The sequence below is a fragment of the Chroicocephalus ridibundus genome, chromosome 1 (assembly GCF_963924245.1).
Source record: "Chroicocephalus ridibundus chromosome 1, bChrRid1.1, whole genome shotgun sequence".
Lineage (NCBI taxonomy): Eukaryota > Metazoa > Chordata > Aves > Charadriiformes > Laridae > Chroicocephalus > Chroicocephalus ridibundus.
In genome coordinates, this window is record NC_086284.1 from 130,754,853 (window position 1) to 130,768,354 (window position 13,502).

At 42.5% G+C, this 13,502-nt stretch overlaps 1 protein-coding gene across 2 annotated transcripts in view; it reads right to left on the reverse strand.

The window, feature by feature from the left end:
- The window catches only part of GSK3B (glycogen synthase kinase 3 beta), a 153,474-nt gene that overhangs the window by 56,294 nt on the left and 83,678 nt on the right, over positions 1-13,502 (reverse strand). For both annotated transcript variants that reach the window (XM_063351972.1, XM_063351982.1), the window contains exon 3: positions 13,260-13,343. In XM_063351972.1, coding sequence (XP_063208042.1) covers positions 13,260-13,343 — 84 coding nt within the window. The remainder of the gene's footprint in view (positions 1-13,259; positions 13,344-13,502) is intronic.

Genomic DNA, 13,502 nt, shown 5'->3' on the forward strand with positions numbered 1-13,502 from the left:
TCACGGCCTGACAAGCTCTGAGGATGATATAACCTGGTTTGCCTACCTCATGCATTCCTCCTAAACACATATTTTTCCAGTGACCCAGATGTATTGCAATAGGAAACAGGGTTAGCTCAAAGAGCTTGACAAATGAGGGCAACTGCTTGAGGATCAAGGCTTATCTTTCCTTTACAGGAAGCCTTTTTCAAACCTCACCACGTATTCTACACGTGACTTGTTTCCACACTGCTGTTTCAAAAATCGCTGGGGTGGGAACCAACGAAGGTAACCTAACTGTCAGGAGCACCTCTGAAACGCCTCTACAGAGAACAGAAAGGCCCAGAGGAGACTGCATTATATTAACAACAGAAAACAAACGCAAGATGTAATTTAATAACTCACTCCCTTACAGACATTGGGATTGAATAGATTATTAGCTTTCCTTAGCAGGTCAAACATCTATATGCATCCATGTTCTCCTGTGCTTACTGCTAAGGTTATGACCATGTACTCTTTAAAATGAAAAAGGTGGGGAGAGCCGGGAGACAGATCCTGAAATACAGCATCAATGCATTTCATAAGGATTTTGATTTTAGCAATGCAGCAGATGTAACTGCAGTTGCCTCCAATGTTAGAAGCTGCTTTTTTGTCACTTGTCAGATAAATGCTCAGTTGACAAATGCTGCTCTGATATGAGCCAGAGCAAAATAACCACAGCCTTACCATTGAACTGCTCTGCACCTTTCAAGAACTGACAATTCGTACACCACTTCACCTTGGAAACACTTCATGTAAGTAGATACTAATACAGACTATGCCATAGCAAGAGGCATGAGAAAGGCTAGGACACAAGAGCAAAAACATTCTAGCAACTTAATATTTTTCTTTGATCAGAAATTGGAGATAAAACAGGCTGCAAGCACAACTACAGTAGCATGCGAGCATTACACATTACATGGCTGAAGCCAAGTGAAACTGAAGACATTACCCTCCTGACATAGGAAAGGCTGCCTGGAGGTCTCAAACTCCACTTTAAAACTCTTCTCTCCTTCAGTCCACACAACTAACCTGTTTTAAGCACCATCCAGTTGAGCTTAACAGCCATTGAATTCAAAGATTCACTCTTCTGGATTGTTCCTTGCAGGGAAAGTACAAATATTCCTTCTCTATGATCCTCCCTGGGCTCAACAACCCCCAAATTAACCCTGAGTGGTTTCTACCAGATTTCACCCTTTTTTTTTTTCATGTATCTCACACACTATGTTTACAAAGTGCATGTATAAAACTGCAATCAACATTAGTCAGTCACAGTCCAACTATTTCCCCTATTCGCCAACATGATGACAGAAGCCAGGGAGTTCATACATGCCAAACGCTTGACTGAGGGCAAAAGGAGAGGGAATCACAGGGCACACTCTGAAGAATAGGTAAGCATCTAGTAAGGTGTTAGAAGTTCTCCTGAACAGTCAAGTCCTACCTGGAATGTACGGAAAATGTCTTTGAGCATCAAGTAATAGGATAAAAAGGTTAAGAAATTATACTGGGTGTTCTTAACTAAATTTACTGGTCAGCATTTGGAAAGTGATGAACATGCTCACTTCACAGTTTTCATCTCCTGACAGATCAGTAACAGTGTGGTGGTGGTTCTGGTGTGGTTTGCAGGTGGTTTTTTGCCCCACCCTTTTTTTTTTTTTTTAATCCCAGATCATTTCATTAAGCTAGTTTACATATGGATGGACTCCATGTGATCAGCTGTATGAGCATAACTAAGAAGAGATGAACAATACAGGAGCTTCTTAAACTAACTTCTTATTTGGAGAAATAAATATGAAATCACACTCTGAAGAATCTCGCTTTACCTGCCTATTCAAGCTAAAAGCACACAGCCAAGCGATAAACCTGAAATTAAGGAAAATGCCTCCAGAATGCACTTCTCCTTATTGAGATTATCCCAAGGTATCAGTATGGGGGCTATATGAGATAAATACGCCAGTCAGCGTACTCAAGCGGATCATGTTTTCTTTACCGTATGAGAGCACCCCACCAGTGACGTTTCAGAGGCAGGTGCTACGCACAGAGCTGTTACTGACAGGATGGCAACTACACAAGGGTTCTGTCAAAAAGTGCTGAAGGATTTAACTTGGAAAGCAAGAAAATGGATTTCAGCATTTCACGTGGATTATGCCTTCTTTCAGAGTGCATTATTTAAACATCAGAGTGTTAGCATGAGGTAAAATATGCCCTTCACTCTGGTTCAGTCATCTAGATTTAGACAACATACAAGGTTCAAAGTCATACAGCTTTTGCCCTAGATTCAAAAAAAGGTTATTTTTTCTTGAAGCTACAACCATCATGCACTTCACATACCCTTACCAAGTACCGTGAGACACCCACCTTCCCTCTCTTATCTCAAAGACTGACATAGTACATTAAAGATACAGAGACTTTGGAATTGCTTTCAAAGACAAAGTGAGAATTTACAGCCTTCCTAACTACTGAGTAGTCACGATACACTGGAAAAATTCGAAAATGCAAAAAATGTTGTAGCTGACCTTATTTGTATGAAAGAATGGTGACATCCAGTGGCCACATGTGCCTGTTTTTACTTGCAGTTTACAACCACATCTATTTAAAAATAAAGCTATGGCTGCCATCAAAGTAAAAGAACCGTAAGCCTTAATGTATAGCCGCAGTTTCAAACAGATAACTCCAGGGGGATAACAGCAGTTGGAAGACTCAACTTCAGTGTTCAGGAAGATACCAATATTTTCTATTAGTACTGTAAATGTTGGGCAAAGCATGTCCTTTCCTATTCCCTCAGTGTTCATGACTGGGGTTGAAAATTGAGATCTGTCCCAAGACTTCTGTTCATGTACCTGCTTGTCAAAATGTGAAATGTTCTGTAATGCTCATTACTCTTCAACATAACACAGTCTGATGTAGGTAGGAACTGACAACTGGGTCAGCTGTGATGGCAGCATAAGGGCAGAAGTCAAGCCTCCCAAGATAACTCAGATTTAAGAACTCTCCTGGGTCTTGTTCTAAGACTGTTAGTTTGCATTGTCTACCTTTGATCATTAAAAGAGTCTAAGATTCTTAGGTGATGCACTTCATTTAAAAAACAACAAAAAAACCCACAACAAAAAAACCCAACCAAAGATGACATTTTCTGTCATTCCTCTAAAGAGAGACTATAATAAAGAAAAAGGTCGCTCATGAAGAGAATTTGGGAATCCCTGAAAATTCTTGTTTGTTTCATGCCCTGAAGAGTCATAGAATCATTGAATAGTTTGGGTTGGAAGGGACTTTTAAAGGTCATCTAGTCCAACCTCCCCTGCAATGAGCAGGGACATCTTCAACTAGATCAGGTTGCTCAGAGAGCCATCCAACCTGACCTTGAATGTTTCCAGGGATGGAGCATCTACCACCTCTCTGGGCATCCTGGTCCAGTGTTTCACCACGCTCATTGTTAAAAGTTTCTTCCATATACATAGTCTAAATCTACCCACTTCCAGTTTGAAGCCATTACCTGTTGTCCTACCACAACAGGCCCTGCTAAAAAGTTTGTCCCCATCTTTTTTATAAGCCCCCTTTAAGTACTGAAAGGGTGCAATAAGGTCTCCCCGGAGCCTTCTCTTCTCCAGGCTGAACAACCCCAACTCTCTCGGGAGAGACAGTCCTCATAGGAGTGGTGCTCCAGCTCTCTGATCATTTTGGTGGCCCTCCTCTGGACCTACTCCTCTGGTCCATGTCTTTTCTGTGCTGAGGGCTCCAGAGCTGGACGCAGCACTCCCAAGTGGGATCTCACTAGTCTGTATTAATACCGAGGGTTGCCCCAACCCAGGTGCAGGACCCTGCACTTGGCCTTCTTAAACCTCATGAGGTTCACACAGGCCCACTTCTAGAGCTTGTCCAGGTTGCTTGGATGGCATCCCATCCCTCAGGCATGTCAGCTGCACCACACAGCTTAGTATTGTCTGCAAACTCGCTGAGGGTGCACTTGATTCCACTGTTTATGTCATTGATGATGATACTAAACAGTATTGCTCCCGATACAGATCCCTGAGGGACACCACTTGTCACCCATCTGAGCCATTGACCACTACCCTCTGGATGCGACCATCCAAACAATTCCTCCTCCACCGAATAGTCCACCCAGCAAATCCATATCTCTCCAATTTAGAGAGAAGGATGTTGTGGGGGACTGTGTCATAGGCCTTACAGAAGTCCAGATAGATGACATCTGTAGCTCTTCCCTTGTCCATTGATGTAGTCACTCCATCATAGAAGGCCACTAGGTGGATCGAGCAGGACTTGCTCTTGGTGAAGCCATGCTGACTGTCTCAAATCACCTCCCTGTCCTCCATGTGCCTTAGCAGCTCTTTTATGAGGCTCTATACCATGATCTTCCCAGGTGCAGAGGCAAGGCTGACAAGTCGGTAGTTCCCAGGGTCCTCCTTTACTACCCTTTTTAAAAATGGGTGGAATGTTTCCCTCTTTCCAGTCGCTGGGTACTTCACCTGATTGCCATGACTTCTCAAATGTAATGGAGAGTGGCTTGGCAACTACATCAGCCAATTCCCTCAGGACTCTGGGATGCATCTCGTCAGGTCCCATAGACTTCTGTATATTCAGGTTCCCCAGGTAGTCATGAGCCTAATCTTCTCTTACAGTGGGAGGGACTTTTCTCCCCCAGTCCCTGCCTTGCTGTCTATCCACTCGGGAGGTGTGGGAAGAGAGATTGCCAGTAAAGACCAAGGCAAAAAAGTTGTTGAGTACCTCAGCCTTCTCCTCATCTGTTGTTATCAGTTTGCCAGTCTTGCTCATCATGGGGGTACACATTCCTTGACCTTCCTTTTCTGGCTGACATAACTGTAGAAGCCCTTATTATTATTCTTTGCATCCCTTGACAAGTTCAGCTCCAGATGTGCCTTGGCCTTCCTGACCCCATCCCTACACAACCAGGCAGTGTCCCTGTACTATTTCCAGGATACCTGTCCCTGCTTCCACTGCCTGTGCATCTCTTTCTTGCCCTTTAGTTTGACCAGCAGGTCTCAACTCAGCCATACCAACCTCTTGACTTCCTTTTCTGGGGATTGAGAGCTCTTGCACTCTGTGTAAGGCATCCTTAAAGATCTGCCAGCTCTGTTCTGCTCCCTTGTCCCTGAGGGCAGTTTCTCAGGGCGTCCTACTAACTCCTTGAAGAGACAAAATTTTGCTTTCCTAAAATTCAGGCTCCTGACTTTACTCTTCCACTGACCTATAGCCCTCAGGACCATGAGTTCCACCAGTGCTTGAACACTGCAGCTCAGGCTGACTCCAATCTTGATGTCACTGATTAACCCACTTGTCTTGGTGACCATCAGGTGCAGTATTGCACCTCCGCTCCATGACCTGTCTTAAGAAGTTATCCTCAATGCATTCCAGGAGTCTCCTGGATTGCCTACAGCTCACTGTGCTACTTTTCACACTCTATCCATTTCTTAATGTAGAGGACAATGCCCCTGCCCCTCCTTCCTTGCCTGTCCCTTCTAAACAGCCTGTAGCCATTGACAGCTGCACTCCAGTCACGGGATTCATCCCACCACGTTTCAGTAATAGCAACTAGGTCGTAGATTCCTAGCATCATGGTGGCTTCCAACTCCTGTTTGTTGCCCATGCTGCGTGCATTGGTGTAGAGGCACGTCAGCAGAGCTGTAGGCCACATCACCTTCTTAGAGAAATACCCCTTCATTCTTTTGAGGTATGTCACTAGTGTTTCCCTCTTGGCTCCTATTATCTCAGAAGCCCCTGTCTCATCTCCATAACACTTCAAGTGCACTGTAGCGTAGCCAGCACATCTCAGAGCAACAGGATGCAGGACCTCGCTAGCATCCTGTCCCTCAAAGTTGCCTGTTGTTCCACAGCTTGTCACAGGCAAGGCTAATGATACTGTCCCCCTCTCCCCATAAGCTTAGTTTAAAGCTCTGTCAATGAGCCCCACTAGCTTGTGAGCAAAGACCCTCTTCCCCCACTCAGAAAGGTGAACCCCATCTGATGCCATCAAGCCTGGTACCATGTAGGCCATCCCAAGTCCTTAAGCTTTTAGGTGCACTTCCAAGGAGAAATATTTCTATGAAGTTGGAAACGGCCACCCAACATCTGTAAGGTGGGACTGATTTGTGATCTGTGGATATTTGAACCAGAGCTCCCAAGGAGGGACTCTGCCATAAACTGGCAATAACTCTTTGGAAGATGAAAATTAAGAGATAATGTTGGGATTACTGGGCTGTCCTGCATACTCTACCATGACAATGAAAAGCACAGTCTTTGGAGAGCCACTATTTTCTTGCCTGTACACTACCTTCCAGACTGAGTGGAAGTTTCTGAATTGGGATATATCCATGACAGCAAACCAGGCAACATAATATACAATAATGGCTGTATACTATGGAAACTATATGCATGTCTCAGGACAAACAATATAAGCTGCTTTTCTAACAGCCATCAAACATGGGAAGATGAGAGCAGTGATTAGAACTGGTAGACGAATGACTTGAGAACAGAAGAGTGACTAACTGGATGTACTGGACGGTTCACTGGTCTAGAGAGAAATCATGGAGCTTCCCATTTCCACTGCACCATCTACCACATTGAGGATCTAGCCACTGCTGCCTACTCTGTTCTTGCAAAGCCCTACCGCAGGCAGACAAAACTGCTATTTCTATTAACACAACCTACTCAAAACCAGAGACTGCTCATAACTACAACTAAGGAAATTCCCAGCATGTTGTGAGCCCTAACAGCAGTAACTGATAATCATTATCTGATGACTGGTGCCCTTTTTGAAATGAGCTTGGCAGGCCTCAGGCAGAGACTAGAGATAGCAGCATCACAAAACTCCTCATAATTGGCATTAATTGCTCCTTTGTTGACAGCACAGCAGATCTGCCAATGATTAAATGGATCATAGTGACTAAATTCATCTCTAGTGATGGCCCTTCAGCACATTACTAGACTGGTGCACAACATTCACACAGGCTCTGTCAATTTGAAACTGGGCTCAAGGCTCTGTTAATTCAATGTATTGTGCAAGAACTTTTTTTGTTTTTTAACAAGTTCATTAGAGAAACCAAATCGTTCAACTACAAGTACTCCATTTTAACAGGGAACAGAACTGACGGTCCTTCTGTGAGGACACCTCTGAACAGTCCCGCAAGACAGAATGGTGATGCTCATGCCTCTTCGAAGGTGAAGGATATATCTATTCCTAACAGGGATATGAACCTGGAGAATCCCAACCGTTCAGCAAGGCCCAAACTTGCAAATCAGTCAGTTGCTCCCTTCTTCCAGATTTCTTTGTTGCAGTTTAATACACTGCTGCCAAAGCGCACGCGAGATACATGCTGAGCTGCATCTATAAGCTGCTGTGCATGATCTTATGCATGTTTATTTTAAACCTCAGCCTAAGCCTATGGGAGTAAATTTCCATCCTGAGTCCTCATGGACTTTTGGCTGCATGCCTTTACAGCTAAGGTTAAATAAGACTAGAAATCAATTAGAGCATGCAGAAGGGCCAGCTCAGCCTCCAAAAAAGACTCAGCATATTGCCTATTTGTGATCTCTCTCTGTGCTTCCATTTATGCTTTCTTTGACTACTCTAAATACCAAGCCACTTGAAAGAGGGGAAAAAAAAAGAGGAGGAAAAAAAAGTTTACATAACCAGACATGCAATTAACCCAACAAAAACTGTTATTTACTTTAATTTTATAAGATTCTGGGCAGGAACAAACCTCTCCATCCAGTCACTTCTCTTCCTCTTTTGGGCACGGATACGGATCGATCAGACTATTAAGCACTCAAAAAAACACACACACATACACACAAGAAAACCCTGAAAGTTATGAAATACCACAAAGATAGATCTAAATCAGAAACGGGGGGAAGTGGGGGAAGATTAGGAACTCAATTCAAGTTTTACACAGCAGAATAATTTTACTCAGCAACCACTAATTTAAGAAGTTAGGTCACACTAAAACATTGGGGAATACTCTCAGCAAAGGAGCCAGAGTGATTATTTAGTACAACCATGTCCACCCTCCATTGGAACACAGCTCAAGAGGTTCTTAACAGAATTAGGCTAAAAAGGACAGGCAGCAAGACCATCTGCCCCTGCTTCAGTAAATCAATGTTTACACTTATATATCATGCTAAATGCAAGACAGCCCCTAAAATTAAGGAAAAGTAGCAAAAATCAAACCAGAAATGTATGCTTTCCTAATATAGTCTGATCTCCCAGTGGCAAGCTGACAGGCAAACCATGCATCTTGTTCAAGACCTTATCCGAAGACAGAATACCAAAATTACTGCACAGAGTAGAGTTGGCTAGCCCTATAAGCCTGCCCATTTTCTCCAAAGATTACCTAGGAAACCACAAATCACAGAAATACAGCATGGAAGAGACTTATGACTACTTCCACCAAGAGAATCTTCCATACAAAACTCAGCCGTTATTTGGTTGTTCTTTCTTCCCCTCTGGTTCATTCCACCAGTTGTAATTACAGGTTTTGGACTACTGAAAAGCACATTACAGCTATGCAAGTCAGTTCCCTGCTACCAGATATCTCATACAGCCTCAGAAAAAAAAAAAAGAAAAAGAAAAAAAAAAAAAAGAAGTCAGAATCTACACTGGCAAATTCATTAAGGAAGAGTCTTTTGAAAGAACTGGGTTATCCAACAGGTCTGACAAACATCTGTAAACTTACAAAAAGAAAGACGCGAGAAACAAATAGTTTATAGAAGCAACTTGAATGCCAACCCTATCAATTCTCATATTAATATATATTATGTGCTCTCTTTGAGTTCTCTTAAACTAGAAATCATTAGTCAAACATGATTAATATGTAGTCAGTACTCAAAACAACTTTTATACATATAAAGGTATAAATACACATATGCACATGTATATTTATGTACATGTATGTGCATATAAATATATATATACACACCCTATATAGTGTATACCTATGTAAAGGCAATACAAATCCCAAAATGCTCAGACAAGAGGAAGTCACCCAGTCACAGAAAACAAGGGAGAAGAAATCAGTCAAAGTCATGTTTGATACAGAATTTCCACACTGCTAATGCTGGATTGCTTTTGGCAAAAGCAGGAAGGTAGTTTAAGCAAATGGGAGATATAAAAAGGAGAGTTCATCACAAGGAAAAAGTTGGGAGCTCAAACACTTCAACCAGTTCCATGGATAGCCCCTAAAAAAAGTGAACAGAGAGCTCCAAATCTCTACATACTAGCTAAGGAATAGTCTTACTAGCAAGTGTTATTTAGAATTGTTTTTCAATTTGATGCTATTGTCTGTTGTTTCTAGTTTTCTAATCAAGAATTAAACCCCGTGTTTTGCTAGAATAAAGTGAATTTTAATATTGCCTAGCACCTAAAAATTCCTAGCGATTAAAATGAACTAAAGTGACTATTAGGCACATGGCTTTCAAAGTGTACCAGTCTGACTGTATTTGGAGAAATCCTTTCAGGTACCTCTATATCAGGATAGATTTAAGCTTCTCAGATATTGGCCAAAAAAAAAAACCAAACACCTAAAAAACCCAAGAAAGAAGTGTCTCTGGGCTTAGAGACCCTGGTGTCAAGCACCAGGGAAGAAGGGAAAACTCCACGGAACACTTCAGCTGGAACAAGAGGTGGAGCAATCACGGCAGCATGAAAACATTTATGCAAGAAGATGCTTGATATATAGGTATCAAAATTAAGTTCTTCAGTGAACTGCTTCATTAAAGAGATCAGCAGTATAATAGTTACCTCTGAAATTTTCCCATCGCTGCTAGACTTAATTAACAGTTCACTGCCATTAATCCGGGTTTATGCTAAGTTCTTCATGAAGACAGACAACAACTGCAAGCCCCACTCATAGCTACTCTACTGCGTTTTTTGCTATACGTTCTTTGTATTTTTGCATTACTCTTCCCATTGGACTTGGCTTCCAGAGTCACTTTATATAATGCTCTGGGTACCTAGCATCTAAATCTGCAACTGCTCCCTACATGTCCTTCCTGGTTACCAAATCAGTTTTCTCCCTTTTCATAGAATCATAGAAAGGTTTGGGTTGGAAGGGACCTTAAAGATCATCTAGTTCCAGCCCCCCTGCCATGGGCAGGGACACCTCCCACTAGACCAGGTTGCTCAAAGCCCCATCCAGCCTGGCCTTGAACACTTCCAGGGATGGGGCATCCACAGCTTCCCTGGGCAACCTGTTCCAGTGCCTCACCACCCTCACAGTAAAGAATTTCTTCCAAGTATCTAATTTAAGTCTCCCCTCCTTCAGTTTAAAACTGTTACCCCTCGTGCTATTGCTACACTCCCTCATAAAGAGTCCTTCCCCATCTCTCCTGTAGGTCTCTTTTAGGTACTGGAAGGCTGCTATAAGGTCTCCCTAGTGCTTTCTCTTCTCCAAGATGAACAACCCCAACTCAGCCTGTCTTCATAGGATAGGTGCTCCAGCCCTCTGATCATCTCTGTGGCCTTCCTCTGGACCTGTTCCAACAGGTCCATGTCCTTCTTGTGCTGAGGACTCCAAAGCTGGACAAAGTACTCCAGGTAGGGTCTCAACAAAGTGGAGTAGAGGGCCAGAATCTCTTCCCTCGACCTGCTGGCCATGCTTCTTTCAATGCCGCCCAGGATGTGGTTTGGCTTTCTGGGCTGTGAGTACACATTGCCAGCTCACGTTGAGCTTCTCATCCACCAACACCCCCAAGTCCTTCTCCTCAGGGCTGCTCTCAAGCCACTCTCCGCCCAACCTGTATTTGTGCTTGGGATTACTGTGACCCAGGTGCAGGACCTTGCACTTGGCCTGGCTGAACTTCATGAGGTTCGCGTGGGCCCGCTTCTCAAGCTTGTCCAGTCCCTCTTGATGATATGCCTTCCCTCCAGCGTGTCAAGTGTACAACAGCTTGGTGTCATCGGTGAATTTGCTGAGGGTGCACTCAGTCCCACTGTCCATGTTTTTCCTGCACTCTCCAAAGAGCCAAATTGATTATGAGGGTGTCATGAAGGAAAACATGTTATTGTTTCTTCTTCTTTTTTTGCCAGTTTGGGAAGTGTTATTCTTCCTTCCCAGGTGAGCTTCAGAACACCAGCTTGCTGCTCTCTAGAGCTTTTCTAAAATAGCAGCCAACAAATTCACACACGGTTATCTTCACATGCTGCCACCCTACATGGAAATACTTGCAAGCCAATTACTTGTCATTTTGTACTGAACCGCAAAGAGAGTTTGCAATATGACCTGCAATATTACATTGCTGATGTTCTGCTGGGTGCATCTTTACCTTAGGGACTGGTTCACGTTTGTCCCGTTTTGTGACAGAGGAGCAGTGGAAATCTCAAAAGCACAGAGCAGAGGCATGGAGAGAGAAGAGCAGAAGGGAACTTAAAAGAAAACTTCTCACTGAAGCATTAAGATTCACTGGTCATGGATACAGACCACTTTGTTAAAAACAAAACTAGCATTGCCAAGAATCAGCCATGTGGAGTTGAAATAGCAAAGTGGAAAATTCAGTCTCAAGCTCTACATCAAGTTAAAGATTTCCAAAAAAGTTTACTCAAGTTACTGTTACACAAAGGCTGCTGGAACAGTGTTCTGAAAAGTTTTAACACTTCCACTGTTCACAGATTTCTGAAAGCTATTACATAAGGCAGTTGTCTTCTGTTTGTGTCATGAAATTGTACTTCACTCTAGCGAAGTTACAAGCTGGTTAAAAAAGCAAGCAATAAAAATACAAAACCAAGCCCTTCACAGCATTTTCCTTCCTGTACTCAATGCTGCTGAAGGAATTTCTAGTAATATGCTAAATGAGCACAATATAGTTAAAAAGCAACACTGCATGACCAACAGAACAGCAACAGCCATGTAACACTGGAAATGCTTGCTATTACCAGGCAAGGGGAATAAAAGAAAAATAATAAAAAAAAATTAAACCACATTTCTCCTTGATTCCTGCAAAGTAATTTTGCAAGCTTTCCACAGGCACAGGCAAAGCACGTATCCCCCGCAAGCACCTCTCAGAGATGTAACAACAGAGCTCCTCCAATTATCCCTCTGTGCACTACACAAGACCGCAGTGACCTACCACCACCAACTCATCCTGGAAATGTCAACTCCTTCCCTAGCTCCAAAGACCATGAAGTGAGTGGGTTGCCTCTCCCATTCTGTTGACGCACTTCATGTTAATAGCCTTCCTGTAGCTATCACCTCTCATATACAGTCCTTTACAGCATTGTGGACATAAACGTACTAGCAGCTGAAGACAACTAATGACACCGTCTGCTTCAAAAAATGAAAAATTGCAACATTTATAATAATTATTATATAATTTATATGAATATTTATAACTATACATAGAAAGATCAGAGGACGTTCTGAAGGTCATCTATCCTGTTTCCCCACCTCACAGCTTGTACTAACTCCCACATGGGCCAGAAAGAAATTATTATTTCTTTTTTCTCCTTCATGGATGAGCCTGCTTTAAGCATGAGATTGCACTAGATGTCATCTTGAGGTCCATTTCATTCTGAATTCTCCTATTATTCCTAAAATGCTGATACCTACATAGACAAGTAAGCTGTTACAACTTCACATTAAAACAAAACCTTGTAATCTGTTTTTAAAAAACCCACAGACCTTTTATATCTATACCGAAAAAACCCATAAATGGTAGTGTCTACTTCTTGAGATTTATTAAATCCAGCTATTTGATCCTTCTTCTGAAGCATAAGCATTCTAACGAATGCTACAATCATGTGATCATACATTATCCTTTCCTCTGGGCTTTGAAACTCAGCCTGTATGCGGAATGAACGCACACGTTAGGGGAACAGAAGCACACAGAGACTGAGCCTGGGAAAAGTCACATCAGTGCTTTAAATCTAGAGTGCTTAGCGCTGAATCCTAGAAAACTTATCTGCACATATGGAAAGGAAGTGCTAGAATGTGCAAATGAAGCCCGGCTGTGCTCCACTAAATTAAAGAGGCAGTACAAATACAAATCTGTTACGCTATTGTTGTGCTATACTATTAACACTACTCTTCATGGACCACACACTTCCATACTAAAAAAGATCTGCTCCAACATGATCTGTTGGGCACTATTATAGCATTTTCTCAATGTTATCACATCTACTATCTTCACACTCCTGTCTCTTGAAATTCAAACAGTTCAGTTATATCCCAGATGCAACCCTCACCAAGGGGCATTGCCTTGTTTTTCATTCTTACCTTCTCTCCACTCGAGTAGAAGAAATAACGCAATCGGACAATGTTACAATGATCCAGCTTTCTCATAATCTGGAGCTCTCGGTTCTGAAACAAGAGAAAAGCAAACAGTTAGAAAACCTCTTCTCTCACGAAGTTACAGTACTGTAATGAACACCTTAATATACAGATACAGGAGCTGACAAAATTAAGGAACGAAAGAACAACTGAAGTTGCAAAGAGACAACAGCTTTCACACATTTATTA